General features: G+C 45.5%; 1 protein-coding gene across 3 annotated transcripts in view; it reads left to right on the top strand.

Annotated features, from left to right (window-relative positions):
• LOC126996378 (multiple epidermal growth factor-like domains protein 6) overlaps positions 1-17,542 on the top strand; it is a 148,968-nt gene that overhangs the window by 93,031 nt on the left and 38,395 nt on the right. For 2 of the 3 annotated variants that reach the window (XM_050856747.1, XM_050856748.1), the window contains 30 exons: positions 1,069-1,191; positions 1,729-1,851; positions 2,181-2,268; positions 2,705-2,982; positions 3,342-3,478; positions 3,609-3,732; positions 3,811-3,930; positions 4,103-4,282; positions 4,503-4,660; positions 4,815-4,917; positions 5,090-5,292; positions 5,442-5,628; positions 5,726-5,851; positions 6,002-6,111; positions 6,395-6,498; positions 6,612-6,784; positions 6,905-7,006; positions 7,123-7,278; positions 7,469-7,726; positions 7,890-8,030; positions 8,169-8,285; positions 8,857-8,985; positions 9,087-9,253; positions 9,360-9,488; positions 9,576-9,738; positions 10,788-10,970; positions 11,172-11,312; positions 11,618-11,731; positions 15,278-15,412; positions 15,854-17,311. In XM_050856747.1, the coding sequence (XP_050712704.1) occupies positions 1,069-1,191; positions 1,729-1,851; positions 2,181-2,268; positions 2,705-2,982; positions 3,342-3,478; positions 3,609-3,732; positions 3,811-3,930; positions 4,103-4,282; positions 4,503-4,660; positions 4,815-4,917; positions 5,090-5,292; positions 5,442-5,628; positions 5,726-5,851; positions 6,002-6,111; positions 6,395-6,498; positions 6,612-6,784; positions 6,905-7,006; positions 7,123-7,278; positions 7,469-7,726; positions 7,890-8,030; positions 8,169-8,285; positions 8,857-8,985; positions 9,087-9,253; positions 9,360-9,488; positions 9,576-9,738; positions 10,788-10,970; positions 11,172-11,312; positions 11,618-11,731; positions 15,278-15,412; positions 15,854-15,915 (4,334 nt within the window). In that variant the 3' untranslated portion in view covers positions 15,916-17,311. Of the gene's footprint in view, positions 1-1,068; positions 1,192-1,728; positions 1,852-2,180; positions 2,269-2,704; positions 2,983-3,341; positions 3,479-3,608; positions 3,733-3,810; positions 3,931-4,102; positions 4,283-4,502; positions 4,661-4,814; positions 4,918-5,089; positions 5,293-5,441; positions 5,629-5,725; positions 5,852-6,001; positions 6,112-6,394; positions 6,499-6,611; positions 6,785-6,904; positions 7,007-7,122; positions 7,279-7,468; positions 7,727-7,889; positions 8,031-8,168; positions 8,286-8,856; positions 8,986-9,086; positions 9,254-9,359; positions 9,489-9,575; positions 9,739-10,787; positions 10,971-11,171; positions 11,313-11,617; positions 11,732-15,277; positions 15,413-15,853 lie in introns of all 3 variants that reach the window. The other variant, XM_050856746.1, reaches the window with a different exon arrangement.

The raw sequence follows: 17,542 nt of genomic DNA, 5'->3' as shown, positions 1-17,542 counted from the left end.
TACCTGTATGCTGCCCAGAAGACCATCAGTCAACCCGGACTCTAGATTTTCTCTAAAAAGAATTTCAGAGATAAGCTCCGGGGGAGGGGGGGGCAGCATGAGCCAAGCAAGATGGCGCCGCTATAAAACACTTGCCTGCGCCATAACAGGCTGTGACCGATCACAACGCCCCACCAAGAAAGTCTACTGGCGCCACAGGCGAAACGTAAAGAAAAAAAATCAAGACAAAATCTACGCATTACAAGTGTGCCCAACTTCAAAGCAAAAAGTAAATATCTTGTACTATCATATTTGCGTACGTAGCTATCCTGTCTCTGTCCTCTGATGCCTTTCTTTGTCTCCAGTTTTGCAGGGAGCTAACTCAAATGAAAGAAGAATAAAGAGGGATTCGTAAATGTAAGGTTTGGAGAAGGTTGTCGAGTGTCTCAAGAGGGACCGAAGAGATATCATTAACTACAGAGTATATATATGAGAGAGAGAGAGAGAGAGAGAGAGAGAGAGAGAGAGAGAGAGAGAGAGAGAGAGTGGAGAGAGAGAGAGAGAGAGAGAGAGAGAGAGAGAGAGAGGAGAGAGAGAGAGAGAGAGAGAGAGAGAGAGAGAGAGAGAGAGAGAGAGAGAGAGAGAGAGAGAGAGAGAGAGAGAGAGAGAGAGAGAGAGAGAGAGAGAGAGAGAGAGAGAGAGAGAGAGAGAGAGAGAGAGAGAGAGAGAGAGAGAGAGAGAGAGAGAGAGAGAGAGAGAGAGAGAGAGAGAGAGAGAGGCCTGCATGCACTCTTTTGGGTCTTCCTCTGACTGCATGAACTCTTTTAGCGATTCGTCTGGCTGCATGAACTCTTTTAGCGATTCGTCTGACTGCATGAACTCTTTTAGCGATTCGTCTGGCTGCATGAACTCTTTTAGCGATTCGTCTGGCTGCATGAACTCTTTTAGCGATTCGTCTGGCTGCATGAACTCTTTTAGCGATTCGTCTGGCTGCATGAACTCTTTTAGCGATTCGTCTGGCTGCATGAACTCTTTTAGCGATTCGTCTGGCTGCATGAACTCTTTCTTTTAGCTTTCCTCTCTTTACAGACCGCGACGAGTGCCAAGTGAACAACGGCGGATGTGAACACTCTTGCAAGAACACCGTCGGCTCTTTCCTGTGCTGCTGCAGCCCAGGGTTCAGACTCAGGCACGACGGTAGATCATGTCAAGGTGGGCATGGGACACCACTCGGTTCCTTTCTTTCTTCAGTGACTCGCTATTTCCTTATATTCATTTCTTTTCACGTATATCTCCTGTTGTACCTTTTTCTTCTATGGGATTTTTTTTTCTCATTTCTTTTACACATACGTATTTCTTGTTGATATTGTTTCCTATACAGACTTTGTATTTTCACACCTTCCTCCTGTTGTTTTTAATCATAATTGCGACACTTAAATTTTTTTTTCCATTCCCTTCTTTGTTTTTCGTAGTCTTACCCTGTATTTTTTTTTCTTCCTTCTGTGTCCCAAATGTATTCTACACTAATCTATTTTCGTCCACTTTCAATCCTTTTTTTTTTTCATCATATACACCCTCTAGTTCTCTACCTTCGTTTTCTTTCTAATATCCCTTGACTTGTACATGTCGCCTGTTTTGAAGACACCAAAGTGTCTGAGCGGAATAAAAACATAACTGACGATTATAAAGCCAACGAGAGAAGGGAAGCACAGGCCGCCTCCTAACTCTTGCCTCCTCCTCCACCTTCAGACGTGAACGAGTGCGAGTTCCACAACGGCGGGTGTTCTCACGAGTGCGCCAACACGGTGGGGTCTTACCGCTGCCTCTGTGAACCCGGCAGTCACATGTTGCCTGACGGACGAACCTGCGTTGGTGAGCCAGAAGAGGACAGGATAAAAGAGCAGGAAAAAGGGAGGAGAGGAATGGGCGGGAGAGAGATGGAGATGGGTAGGACTGCAGTGCATGTGGGGAGGAGACAGGGAGGAGTGGAATGGAAGGGAGAGAGAGATGAAAATGGATAAGAGGACAGTGCAGGATGACAGGTGGCAGAGAAATGTTGAAAGGGAGGTGATGTAGGGAAAAGGGCGAAGGGATGCGAGGGTGGGACAACGAGAGACTGAGTACAAATCTCCATCTCACCCTCGCAGCCAAGCCCTTTTGACCCACGCGATGGATGCCTAACCCGAAGTGTCGTGTTGCAGGTGGAGCTTCGTGTGCCGAAAGGAATGGTGACTGCGACCATTTTTGTGATGACACAAGGGGCTGGGCAGAGTGCTCCTGTCGCCCTGGGTAAGTGGTAATTATAGAGACACAGCGAGGAGGCAGGGAGGGGTCGCCAGTTGTAGTGGGTGATGGTTAGCAGGGACGAGTTTGCATGCAGGAGGTCACTGGTAATTTCAAGGCAACAAGAGCTACTGATCCAAACAGCCCCAAGTGGTGCATGTCACTTGTATATCATTGGACAGCAGTATTACGCCAGATGGGGTACATAGATCGTACCCCGTCTTGTTTTGATCTATAGCACAATTATTTATTCAAAGTTTCAGTTTTGTGGGACAGGTAAAAAGGAGTCGTTGTCACTGGGAATATCTGTTAGTCCACACTGGTCTTATTTTGTCCATGACCTTTTACTTCTACTCAGGTTCAAGTCTTTTCAGTGCGCCAGGTATTACACAGCACAAAGTTTCAAAACTCCCATGTTGATGATGGCGTCCTTGTGTTTCAGGTACAGACTCGGGCGGGATGGTAAGTGGTGTGAGCCCCTTGACCCGTGCCTTGTGGACAACGGCGGGTGTCAACAAACCTGCTTGACAGAGCAAGGCCATGTCCGCTGCAGCTGCAGAAGAGGTTTCACTTTAACCAACGACCTTGTTTCATGTGTTGACCTTGACGAGTGTGCGATCCCTGATACATGCAGCCACCAGTGCCGCAACACATGGGGCTCCTACGAGTGCGTCTGTAACACGGGTTATCAACTTGGCACTGACAACAGATCCTGCTTCAGTAAGTTCCCTGAAAGGCAGACAATATAAGACAGAAAGGTCTGATAAGGCGTTTAGGTAAAGCAGGAATCGCACACCGCACACATATGACATAAGACCAAACATATTGTGTTATCAATGTATCATTTCCCTCTTATAGTTATTTAAGTCTGATGATCTTTAATCATGACTACTAAGGATTTCTTTTTGACATAATGTTATATTGCAAGACACTGTGAGCATAGTAGTATAACGAAACCTCATTTAATCGTAGTTTCTCTTTTTCTTCGGCAACACTTCTAAGGAGAGAAAACTCCCATTCTTTCGTCGGCCCAAACAAAAAATGACGAGAAAATAATCGTTACGTCCTTTCCTCCCCAGTGATTGACATGGAGGTGATCAACTCATGCATCGAAAACAACGGCGGCTGCCAACACATGTGTCGCCACAGCCCAAGCGGTGCCGTGTGCACCTGTCACCCGGGCTACGAGCTGGAGGCAGATGGCCGCACCTGCCAGGTGAGGCATCGGGATGCTGATCCAACGGCGTAGCCGAATCACATCTTGATTATTGGCTTATAGACACATTGTTTTGCTTACACGTCCAGTGTGCTAGCTGCTACCCTCTCCTATGTATTTACCGCGTCAGGATGAGAACGAGTGCGGAGCACGGACCCACCGGTGTCAGCAGGAATGTATCAACACAGCCGGGGGTTATTTTTGCGCCTGTACCCAAGGCTTCACGCTGAGCTCTGACACCTTCACTTGTCTGGGTAAGTAACCCATTACTATAGTCTCCGCCTTGCTTATTGCCCTTTGACGAAGAAGGTAACTTATGTACTTACTAACAGATGTCGATGAGTGTTCGATGGAAAATGGCGGCTGCGAACACGAGTGTCAGAACACACTGGGATCCTTCACGTGCTCCTGCCTCAGAGGCTACGTGATAGTCGACGGTGTTCACTGCGACAGTGAGTTTTCAGTTACTTCACCATCGCAGCCATTTTTAAGCGTTTTCATGAATGAAACCCTTGGTAGTTTCGGATACATAAATATATAACACATTTAACAGTAAATGACCAGACCGAATAACGCATTTTCTAATAACCACAGACATCTTATAGTTTGGTTTACACCTCACAGCGGTGAGCGGTGACTATGACATCGACTACTCTGGCCTCAGCATCCACAGTGATCAGGACATTGGCACTGCGACCCTGGAGGACCACTCGCCGGTGCTGAACAGCTCTGGAACTATAAATAGAGACTTATGGAACGACGTGACCTACGCCGAGTACAGCAAGACAACGACACTCCAGACACGTGAGTAGACGCGTGGAACTGCACCCATGTGGACTGTTTGTACATGCAAAACAGACAATTGTTCTCGAAAGGAAAAATATAATAGAATAATGCTAGTTCTCCTTGTGATATTTCAGTGTTTCAATGGGCAAGAACATGTTAAGTTACTTTTAAGATGGAAAATATGAAGAGTCGAGGATGTCACATGTGCAAGTGTCTAACAGGAAAATGTATCCCGCAGGATGTGTTGCAGGGAACTTTGGACCTAACTGCTCCTTAACGTGTGGCGACTGTCCGGGGGAGTGTGACGCGTCGGGCTGTGTGTGTCCACCGGGCCGGACTGGCGACCGCTGTGACCTCAACTGTCCTGCTGATTTCTATGGGCGTGGCTGTAATGAGGTGAGTTCGGCAGTGCCAAGATCTCAGGAACAGCAGCCGCTTGGGTCACCATTGCCAGAGTTAGGCTGAAGTTACCACTCATAAACTGTACTTAACCTCTGTTTGTGCAGAAAAGAGTTCCAAACGATTTACAAAATAAATTTATCCATCGTAGGTGTGTCGTTGTGAGAATGGCGGCACGTGTGACCCCGTAACCGGCAGATGCACGTGCCCGCCGAGTGTGTCCGGCGACCACTGCGAAGATGGCTGTCCCGCAGGTAATATATCAGCTCATCACTTTTCTTCATACAATACCTATTTATACTAATCAATATAGGTTTATCATTTTTACTATTGCAATTATGAGGGTCGAGAGTCAAGACATGTTTAACAGCACGTAACGTAACAACATTTTCTAACACTGACACCATCCTCGCCTTGTCCTCCCAGGGTATTACGGGGCGCAGTGTGACCGGCGCTGCCCCATGATGTGCCCCAACATGCGCTGTAACAAAGTCTTCGGCTTCTGCGAGTGTGACCCTGGACGCTTCGGGCCCAAGTGTAACATGCCGTGCCCTTCCCTCACGTGGGGTCCAAACTGCCGCCACCAGTGCCTGTGCCAGGCCCGTTCGACGTCCCGGTGCCATCCAGAAGTAAGATCATTTGTAATATGGATGGTGTGATGATCTTGTAGTTGCCCCATTGTTTTTTTTGTAGTTATTAGTATATACGCCATTGTCATCTACAAATATCACTTCATTCTTAACCAATAAAGCTTCTCGCCTTCACACCTCTCTTTAAGAGCGGTGTGTGTGAGTGCAAGCCAGGATACGTTGGCGAGGACTGTTCTAAGGAGTGCCCTGAGGGTCGCTGGGGCGCAGGGTGTTTGCACGAGTGTCAGTGTGCTAGCGGGGCCACGTGCCACCCCGCTACAGGTGTCTGTGGCCTAGACTGCCCTCCGGGCTTCATGGGAACAGACTGTAACACACGTAAGCCACTATTCCCTATTCACTATGTTGATTACTGCCGTCTGCTAAGAATATGCATTTATATCGACCTGTTAATACTGATAATACATGTGTACAGCGTGTGCGGCAGGGCACTACGGGCCGGGGTGCATGAAGGCGTGCATGTGTGGTCTGCGGCACTGCGATCCCAGCACCGGCGTGTGTCTCTGTCCTGCCGGGAAGAAAGGACCCAACTGTAACCAAGGTCAGTGGATGCTTGAGAGCAGTATACTCTGTGGGGGGATTTCATTAGGGTCAAGCTTTTCAGGAAAATTAATAAGGTTTTTAAAAATGAGCAAGTAAATGTGATAAATATTGTACATCCCCTTAACATTAAAATTACTCCTCTTGCCAGCGTGCTCTGACGGGGAATATGGCCACAGCTGCCTGAAGACGTGTGAGTGCAAGAACGGTGCCACGTGCAACCCTGTGACCGGAAAGTGCCACTGTCCTTCAGGATACGTGGTGAGTGACAACCTCCGACAGACACTGTACCCATTCACTGCTGTGTGGACATGTGCATGGGGCATGGATTAAAGGATTCTGCCTATCCATCGCCACTGTGCCCGGGAATCGAACCCAGGACTTATCGTTTGTAATGCGAGCATGCTAACCATTGCGCTACAGAGCTGTGTGTGTGTGTGTGTGTGTGTGTGTGTGTGTGTGTGTGTGTGTGTGTGTGTGTGTGTGTGTGTGTGTGTGTGTGTGTGTGTGTGTAGTTCCATTCACAATATTGTGTATGTCTCAGGGGCCGACATGTGAGGCGCGGTGCCCAGCTGGCCGGCACGGCGTCAACTGCAGTGAAACTTGTGGTTGTCTGAATGGTGCCTCGTGTCACCACAAAACAGGCAGGTGAGTGTGAGTTGTCCCTTTTTCCCGACTTAGGATCTTTGAAAGGTGTCGGATGGTGAAGGTACATTACTTAATTGCATGTGTTCATATTCTCTCTGATTCCGTCCACACAGGTGCCAGTGTCGTGCAGGATTCACAGGTTTCAGCTGTGGTCAGCCGTGCCCTCTGGGACGATTCGGGGGGGACTGTGTGTCAGTGTGTGACTGCAATAACAGCGGCAGCTGTGACCGTGTGACTGGGGAATGTAGCTGCGCCCCAGGATGGCGGGGCTCTCGGTGCGACATCCGTGAGTAGCGCAAGGAACCGAGTTTTAAACAGACTTTGAAAGTACTTTAGACTTGAATAACTTTATAGGGAAATATTGTTGTCTGTCTTAATACGAACTATTGACCGAAATATCTTTCAGCATGCAAGGTGGGCAGCTATGGGGCCGGATGTGCCATGAACTGTAGCTGTGCTAATGGAGCCGAGTGTGACCACATCTCTGGCGCTTGTGTCTGCAAGCCAGGCGAGTCTCTCACTACACTACACTCCAAAATAAACTGTGTTCCATAAATTCACATAAATGGAAGGTTCCTATATCATAATGTTATGAAGTAACCACTTGTTTCTAACCTTCCTCAGGCTGGCGAGGAACATTTTGTTCCAGGCCGTGCCCGGACGGCTTCTGGGGCATGGAGTGTCGCTATCAGTGTGACTGTGACAAGGGGGCAACCTGCAACCTGGCGACAGGCGTGTGTTCATGTCCACCGGGCAAGCATGGCCACCACTGCTCCAAGAGTGAGTGTGGCATTACTCTTATATAACCTACTAGTCTCACCAGTTTCTTACCTAACTGACCACCTTCAGTGTTTACAGTCTGCCATTACATTGCTGTCTTCAGATCACTGTTTATTTTTGCTCAGTATATATTATTTTAGTAAATCACGTGCTGAGTAAGTGATATGCTGATTTTCTGTATCGTCCCCAGCCTGTCCGAGTGACCGGTGGGGAAGCGATTGTCAGCATGCATGTCTGTGTTACAATGGAGGGGTCTGTGACCGCGTGTCCGGGGCTTGTGTGTGTCCTGCTGGCTACATCGGTGCCACATGTCAAGACAGGTGTCCTAACGGCACCTTCGGCAGTGGATGTCAGCAAACCTGCCTGTGTCAGCATGGCGCCAGCTGTCAGCACAACACAGGAGCATGTGTGTGTCCACCAGGCTACACCGGCACCTACTGCGAGCGAGGTTGGAGAAAACACGATGCCTTGAAAAGATGAGGATCATTATATTCAAATAAAAGCACTTAAATTCTCATATGAAAGTAATAAAACTGTGTGCCTGTTTATTATTCAGGGTAATACATTTGGAATTGTATGTTTGATTCCGTGCCTAAGTCTTGGCCTTGCAGTGTGCGGGCCGGGGAGGTACGGGCCAGGGTGCAGCCTCACGTGCCAGTGTGCGAACGGCGGCGAGTGTGACGCAGTAAGCGGTGCTTGCAAATGTATGCCAGGCTGGTGGGGGCCCCACTGCAACAAGTCTTGCCCACTAGGTTAGTTCAGTTTTTCCCTAAGCTGTTTATAATGAGTGTGTGTGTGTGTGTGTGTGTGTGTGTGTGTGTGTGTGTGTGTGAGGAGAGTTCTGCTGATCATCGAATACCAGCAGTGACCGCCACGGCGCTCCTTTGCAGGGAAATGGGGCGCGGGGTGTGAGCTAGTGTGTGACTGCGAGCAGGAGGCGCGTTGCCACCCCATCACGGGCCAGTGCCAGTGCCCGCCAGGCTACATCGGTGACAAGTGTCAGTTCAGTAAGTATACTCCAACACTTAACCACCTCCTAGTGATGGGTGATGCTCGATTATTTCAATAATCAATTATTTTGATTACTACTGTGGTCAGTAATTGATTAGTAATCGATCACTTTTTGATTACTTTCACTTTAATTTAAATCGTACAGTGGTACATTGGTAGAGTATGAACTATAATGTTATCATCTATGTACACTCTCTCTCTCTCTCTCTCTCTCTCTCTCTCTCTCTCTCTCTCTCTCTCTCTCTCTCTCTCTCTCTCTCTCTCTCTCTCTCTCTCTCTCTCTCTCTCTCATAATCAAATATTTAGTAATGTAAAATATCCAGGAAAAAAAAAGCTTAAAATTTAATTAACAAAAATCAAAATGGAAGTCACAAATTCGTGACTTTAATAATTATCAAGTAATAGTTTGGTAATCGATTACTAGGAATTATAATCGATTACTGATAAACTTACCTTGTAATCGATGTAATCAATTACAAGTAATCGCTTCTGCCCACCGCTACCACCTGCTTACTTTTCTGAGATATGCGTATGAATGTGAGACTTTATAGACATTTGTCATTCCAGTCTGTGCCTTGGGTCAGTACGGGGTGAAGTGCAGCAAGGAGTGTCGCTGTGGCCCGTCCCAGTCGTGTGACCACGTGAGTGGGAGGTGCACGTGTCCCCCCGGCCGTGAGGGACAGCAGTGCCACCAGTGTGAGTCAGCTTCTCACGCATCATTACTTGCTTGACTTCCATTCCAACACATAATCGGCTTACTCATCCCACCGCATATAAACAACTCGACTCTTCCACAGACTGTGCCGAGGGGCTGTGGGGAGAGGGCTGCCGCCAGAAGTGTAAGTGTGCCGGATCATCTCTCTGCGACCCCATGACTGGCGAGTGTTTCTGCCCCGCGGGGCTGAGGGGCAGGAAGTGCCACAGGGGGTGTCCAAGGGGACGCTACGGAGTCGACTGTAAACAGGTGAACGTTACAAGACCGATTGTGTGCTCCCCAAGCCATTACTGCAATGCACTCCCCATCAGATAAACACTGCTGAGCGTAACATTTTCACTTTCCTCCTAAACAGAAATGTCAGTGTAAAAACAGGGGAACATGCGACCGTGTAACGGGTCAGTGCCAGTGTCGCGACGACTACTATGGTGCCACGTGCTCCCTCGCCTGTCCTTCTGGCACCTATGGGCCGGGTTGCAACCAGGTACAGCTTGTCAGGGTATGCATGTGGATGAGTTCTAGATGTGTGACCCCAAACCTTCTATGACACTTTGTAATGTGTCACCGGCAGACGTGTGAATGTCAGCATGGCGGGGTGTGTGACTCAAGCGGGGCATGCAGCTGTCCGGCGGGGTACACGGGGCAGCTCTGTGAAACCACCTGCTCACCGGGCACCTGGGGACGCCACTGCCCCTCTGAGTGCCACTGCCAAAACGATGCACTTTGCCATCCAGGTAACAACACAACCCTGAAGCAAATCCCATAATAATGCAAGTTACTATACTTAATTTGGCAATACCTTGACGAAAGTTTCATACTCTGAAATAATGCACATTGAACTCTTTCCTCTCATACTTTTCTTAGTTTCTACAATCCTGCCATTCGTATTTCATTGTTCCACCAATACAAAACAGAAAAGCTTCATTTGTCTAGAACAGAACTCTGGAAAGTAAATCAGTTTCCATACACTGTGAAGGAATTGAGCGGTGCTTTGAGGTTAGGTGTTTCTTATCGTCTCCACCAGTTATTTTTCCTTCCTATAGCTACCCATAGGCAAGGGCCTAGTCCCCCCTCGTATGGAAAATGCATCTCGTGTGTAGGAGGTTTACACACGCAGCCCTTTTAGACAAAGTAGACACGAAGCCCAGTGTGATAGTACCCCCTTTACACTGATTGTAAACGCTGGATCAGCCTTCTTTCGTCCGTATTTCCTCCTGCCTATAACTTGATCTCTGTCAAGAAGAATGTATCAGACACCTCTCCACCCGAAATTGATCTCCCTTTTGGCTACTCTATACTATCTTCTGTTGTGGGAGCGGCAAGTAGCGGGCTTTTTTTTCTCTACACTCTTTTTGTTGCCCTTGTGCCGACTCTTTTATTGTAAAAAAAAAAAATGTTCTTTCGAACTTGATGATGCATGGTCCCACCTCCCTGTGGCCTTGATGCACAAGCTTTTTACTCTAGCTCAGTCCCAAAATATGATGAAATCTCTAATGCGAGAGTTTATGAGCATCTTCATTCTTTCATTACTTTTCTGGCCAACTATGGAACAGCCTTCCTTCATGTGTATCCCTTTCAGCCTATGACTTAAACGCAGTCAAAAAGGGAATATCAAGACACCTTTCAAGCTGATTTTTAATGATAATTTTGAATGCTCATTCTCTTCGTTTTTGGGCAGCAGCAACATAGCGAACTTTTTTCTGTATCTTATTTTTTCGCCCCCAAGCTGCCTCCTTTGCTGTAAAACAAACAAAATAAAGTCATTTCTACTGTTGCTTCACAGCCACTGGGGAGTGTTTGTGTGGCCTGGGATGGACCGGGCCACACTGCGACCAAGCGTGTGAGCCGGGCAAGTACGGACCAGACTGCCGCATGGACTGTGCCTGCTACCACAACGCCTCCTGTGACCGCTTCTCGGGCTGCTGCGAGTGTAAGCCAGGCCGCTACGGACGCTACTGTGAACTAGGTGAGAGTTGGAAACAAGTTGTTTGCTATGATGGAATATTTGAAAAGGAATGGCCTTACGAAAACTCAGGGCAAACCTTTTGCACCTAAAGAAAATTGTCATGTCTTTGGTCAGTATCTTCACGAGTACAAACCTTAAAGAATTTTCTTACATTAGTTTTTGTGCTGACTGGCAAAGCTAAAGTTCTTACTTCCCCGTTAGAGTGCCCCCCAGGGTTCCATGGTGAGTATTGCTCCCGCGTGTGTGACTGCCGCAACGGTGCCTCCTGTGACCCCCAGAATGGCCAGTGTCGCTGTCTGCCTGGCTTTATGGGCGACACGTGTAATGACGTCTGTCCCTCAGGTAATGTCACACCTTTGAACTAGTAGACCACAGCCACCTCTCTGATTCAGCTCTTCTAATACAAAATACGATGTAATTTCTGACCCAGCTACGGTTTGTTTTTAAGAATTTCGTAAATTAGTCACACACGCCATTTTTCTGGTCTTATGTGGAAAATCTTGTTGCTCAGTGATACTATTTTTGGAAATAAAGAGTATAGCTTGTGTTTCTATTTACCAGTTCTAATTTTTTCTACATTACTTGAAAATGTGATCGCCCCATGTTATAACAACTTGACAGATATCATAGCCACAGTTTTTCCGCAGGCATGTTCGGTACTCACTGCCGCCAGAAGTGCCACTGCGGGCCATACACTTGCAGTAAGGAGACAGGGGAATGCCAGTGTCCGCCAGGCAGAACAGGAACTAACTGTGCTATGCGTGAGTAGAGTCTATATTCCCTCCTTCCACCCCTTACTGTTCGTTGTTATCATTGGCTTTCCATTTTCTCACCTGGGAAACTGATTACATCACTTGTTGGCTTACTTAATTCTATGACTGGAAATGGTAACGTAATGTGGTGGGAGTCCCTTAACTGCGTGAATGTGTGTGTCAACACATCTCATACTTGCAATACGTATACATCAATCACCTCACAATGAAGTAAACACAAAACCTCCTCACAATGCATTCAAAATACAGCACCATAATCACAAAGCACTTACAATAATACAGTAAGAATTGGCATGGTAATGTGTATATAAGAAGGAATGCATACATTTTATTGCAAGAAAAAATCTAACAAGGGGTGTTTAACAAATGTTTGAAAACTTCACATCTATTCAGAAAACTATGTCCGAGCACCCTACAGCTGACATGTTGCGTAATTTTATGGCAAAACTCGCTAAAATGAACAACTTGTGACTGATTTGGTGACCCCCTCTCCCCCTCCTCGCACCCTTGGTAGATGCTACATCGTGTTTCAAGCAAATATACAACAAATACTTTTGAGAACTGCGGGATTTTTTCGGAAAAAAAAAACTCTGAAATAAAATTCTTCATGGCATTCACTGGTATCTACAGACTTACTGACGATTTTGTTCAGTACTTGAGTCTTTAACATTAATAGACATTATAAAGTCATTAAATCCAAGAGGCAGACAATGAACGCATAGAAAAACCTAAATATCATAGTAAAAAGCAAAAATTCTCTTGTAGTAGACCATGAGCCTGTTGATTCTCAACAGACCAAACCTGGCAACGAGCTGTCACCTTCTTCAATACTAAATATTCTCGGTCTATTCTTACCTCAAAATCTCAACTGAAAACTTCACACCTCCCCTCTTACTAAATCACCTTTCTCGAGGTTGGGCGTTCTGTATCGTCTCCGCCAGTTCTTCTCCCCACACAGATCCTTTCCATTTATGAGGGCTTTGTCCGCCCTCGTATGGAGTATGCATCTCACGTGTGGGGGGCTCCACTCACACAGCTCTTCTGGACAGAGTGGTCAAAAGCTCTTCGTGTCATCAGCTCTCCTTCTCTTAATGACAGCCTTCTACCTCTTAAATTCTGCCGCCATGTTGCTTCTCTTTTCATCTTCTATCAATATTTTCATGCTGACTGCTCTTCTGAACTTGCTAACTGCATGCCTCCCCCCCTCCCGCGGCCCCGCTGCACACGACTTTCTACTCATGCTCATCCCTATACTGTCCAAACCCCTTATGCAAGAGTTAACCAGCATCTCCTATCTTTCATCCCCTTCACTGGTAAACTCTGGAACAGTCTGTATTTCCTCCTGCCTATGACTTGACCTCTTTCAAGAAGAGTGTATCAAGACACCTCTCCATCCAAAATTGACCTCTCTTCTGGCCACTCCTTACCTATCACTATATGAAGAGCAACAGTTATCGGGCTTTTTTTTACATCTTTTTGTTGCCCTTGAGTTGTTCTCTGTGCTGTAAAAAATATAAATAAATAATGACTCTTCGTAATAATTTGTATGTGTATCTAACTCATAAAGGAGAGAAGTAAAGGTACCGTAGAGGAAGCAATATCTTTGTCAGCTATCATCTCAACATCACTGACGTATACGGGTAGGCGGTGGCCGAACTGGTAGCGTACTGGGCCCACATTCACCGCGTGATGGACGACGCGGGTTCGAATCCCCACGCTACCACTCGGATTTTTCAGTCCCCGCCGAGTGGCTTAAAACTACCCACATGCTGTCCTGAAGATCACCCATCAACCCGGACTCTAGAGGAAGCCGTCCAAGCGAATCAAGAACGAGTTCCGGGGGGCAGCATGAGCCAATGCAAGATGGGGCCACTATAAACACTCGCCTGCGCCAGAACGGGCTGGGCCGACCATCAGGCCCCACCTGGAAGAAGCCTTGGGCCGACATTCAGGCCCCACCAGGAAGATGCCTACCGGCGCAACAGGCAACGACGTAAAAAAAATATATATATATATATATATATATATATATATATATATATATATATATATATATATATATATATATATATAAATAAATAAATATATATACGGTATGCAATTATGATGATCCATTCCAGGCCATAACCAAGCTAAAAAGTGCCATCAAACACAGTAAAGATATTTTTTTAACGTGCCTATATCTCATTTCCTGTAACCTTTCTGTTATGAAAGTTTTCTACTAACCTTGAAACCTGAAACCTGTAGGAATCAGCAAATATGTTATAACAAGTGAGAAAAAGGCAATGAAGCGTGCAAACATTTGCTGCGATACAGCCGAAAGCGCCCCACGGCTCACCACCAATAAAGTCTCTATAAGGAACGTTTATGCTCTTTCCCTTAAGGGGGTATTATTTCCCTCCTTTACCCTCCTTGGATCACTAAAAGACAGTTGAATCTATAACTAACCTTCTACGGGAGAGCTTAGCACCCCTCACCCCCTTAGGCTTGATTCATGGCTTTGAGCTGCTACCCCGCCCGTGGGTGGCGAGCCGCGGGGCGCTTTTTGCTGTATTGCAGCCTGTGACCGCGTGATTGCACACTTCATTCCCTTTTTCTCACTTGTTATAACACCCACAGTATCCTTATTCTCACGCTTGTTTACATTCCTGCGGTTATTCAGAATGTCTCGAGGGCACCAGAACAACACAAGAATAGTATGTCAGCACTTCTTGCATTTTCCTTGTATTTTCAAGCATTGCATTGTGTTCATTAGCCATGCCATAATCCTTGTAGATCTGCTATACATACTATTTTTCCCCACGTTCTCGTTAGGAAAATATTTTACGTATTCCTAAATTTTTGACAATCATCTTTCTCACACAATTGTGATGGCTCATGGTTAAGTTCATTTTACAATAATTGCATGAAAATAAGTATTTCCACTGTTAAAGGTGAAATTATCCAGAAACGTAACTCCATCACTGAACCTCAGAAATATTTGAAAACACGACACCGACGCGTCACAGACTGAAGGCGTCCCACTGCCGGTATTCATCCGCGTTCACTGCAACATTATATTCATTGTAACATCTAAAGTTTATCAACAACAAAAAATTGTTACAGCAAAATGCACTGTAACATCCTTTTGCTGTAGGATGCCCAACTGTTTTCTGTCCTATTAGAGAAGAAAAGCTTGGCACTGATTTGAAAAAGAATCCAAATTCTGTCTCCCAGCTTTTGTTAGAGTTTTTGTGAGGCACACTTTTGGGGGAGCACTGGGCGATAATTCCGAAACATCAACTTTTTTTTTTATTATTCTTATTCATGTAAACTCTAAATTACATGACACTTACTAGTACATATATATATATATATATATATATATATATATATATATATATATATATATATATATATATATATATATATATATATATATATATCAGTAATATTATATATAACATGTTACATAATCATGAGAATCAGGTGATATACGAGACATGACTACAATGCCTTCCAGGTCATAAAGTGCAACACTCTTCTATGTTGCAGCATGCGGGGAGGGCAAATACGGCCCCGGATGTCGAAAGCTGTGTGAGTGCCACCACGGAGGCAGTTGTCACCCCGCCACGGGACACTGTACCTGCACGCCAGGCTGGCTGGGGCCCACCTGCCGTGAGGAGGACGGTGAGTCCCAAGTTTCACTGTCCTGACAATGCTTATATTCCCTAAGAGTTTTTATCTGTATAACTAAAACTATCTCTCTCCTCCTCATGCATTCAGGAGACCGATGTAAGTATAAAATCATTGATGACTTTCACTAATACTGATTTACAAGTCCGTATATATATATATATATATATATATATATATATATATATATATATATATATATATATATATATATATATATATATATGTGTGTGTGTGTGTGTGTGTGTGTGTATATATATATATATATATATATATATATATATATATATATATATATATATATATATATATATATATATATATATATATCATAATTTATAAGGCGACAATATAATCCTTTCAGGATTCTGGCTGACCGCTAATGTTAATTTTCTATTCCATTTCTCCTCCCGCCCTTCCCGTCTGGCCTCTCAGTTTCGTACGTCACGACAAGCGATCAACGCGGCCGAGCTGACATTCCAGTGGAGCTGAGCTGATCACGGAGGCAATGAGGCCAGCGGCGACTCACTCACTTTCTGATCTCTGAGGAGCCGTTGATAGTGGTGGTGCCTCCTCTGTGTGTGTGCGTGTGTGTGTGTGTGTGTGTGTGTGTGTGTGTGTGTGTGTGTGTGTGTGTGTGTAATTACCTAATTGTATTTACCTAGTAATTTGTATTTACATACGAGAAAAGAGCTACGCTCGCGCTGTCCCGTCTCCATATCCTCTCTTATCCAACTTTTCCTTAAAATCATGAATGTTTCTTGCACAAACCACCTCCTCCTCCAGTCTGTTCCATAGCTCAATGCTTCTGTTTGGGAAGCTAAACTTTTTCACATCTCGCCTGCACGTGGTCGCCCTCAACTTCTTTATATGTCCTCTCGTTTCTCTCTCGTTCCACACACACAGTTCCTCTCTGTTCAGATTCTCCATCCCACTCGCCACCCTGTACACTGCTATCAGATCTCCTCTCTTTCTTCTTCTCTCCAGGGTTGTGAGCCCCATGCTAGAGTCTCTCCTCATACGTCCGATCACTAAGTTCCGGTACCATCTTAGCTGCCACTCTCTGCACTTTTTCCAGTTTTCTTATGTTCTTTTCGTGAGGAGACCAGACCTCTGATGCATACTCCAACCTTGGCCTTATCATTGCAACTATTATTTTCTTCATCAAATAAGTTAAAAAACTAAAAGCTAAAAAACTAAAATCTCCCGGAGCTCTGTCACTCGCATCCACGCAGGTCGGCAGCCGACCGACGTGTGTGTGTGTGTGTGTGTGTGTGTGTGTGTGTTAACTAAATGACCCAGGAAGATGAAATCTGTTTATACTATACTGTGAAACTTGATGTGATATCAGAACACTTATCTGTGTTAGCATAATGCTCCTGACTTGGTTGACGCACGCAATAAAATCCTGCAAGTGTTGATGGCATGTTGAACAAAAGGGGTGTAGAAGTATTAGAGTATGTGGATGTGAAAACTAATCTATGAAATGTCCCCAGATTTAGTATAACAAGTTTCATGACCCGGACATGACTCAGAAGGACTCGGTGAATGTGTCTAGTGACCTCAGTGAGTGTGTATGCAAGGGTGGCATTATCCTGCCCTTCTACGGTGTGAAACAAACTATACTATGTACAAATCTGCGGTGTATATTTGCCTGGAACATTCTGTGGACTGTCAAAGTGGACTAATCAAACAAACAATTGTGCAGCTCAGCACTGGTGATGTGTTCTGCTGCCAGTGCTTAGTGCTGCACGTCAGTTGGGGGAGTCGGGAGATTATGACTATGCTCCTCAATTTGTACTCCCCATTCTAATTAGTGCTCAGTTCAGAAAAAAATATATATATAATTCGGAAATCTGAGCTGAGGCATGAAAATTAAATATTATAAAACAACATTTGAAGACACTTTATTTTGACAATAGTTCCTTTTCTGTGCGTCAGTTCAGTTTATCAAAGGATTTATTTCCTAACATGAGCATTAATTGTAATGGTGAAGACCAGCTGGCGGACTGACCCCAATGGATGCAGGCAACACGAAGGTGAGCAGTGTAGTGCTATTTGTATGGGATACTGGCGATAATCAATTTCGTGCTGCAATTTACGGCCCATATTTTTCTTCGGCAG

This window comes from Eriocheir sinensis, chromosome 10 (genome assembly GCF_024679095.1).
Source record: "Eriocheir sinensis breed Jianghai 21 chromosome 10, ASM2467909v1, whole genome shotgun sequence".
NCBI classification, from domain to species: Eukaryota; Metazoa; Arthropoda; class Malacostraca; order Decapoda; family Varunidae; genus Eriocheir; species Eriocheir sinensis.
The sequence above is the reverse complement of the archived record's forward strand: the minus strand, read 5'-3'. Positions and strand labels throughout refer to the sequence as shown.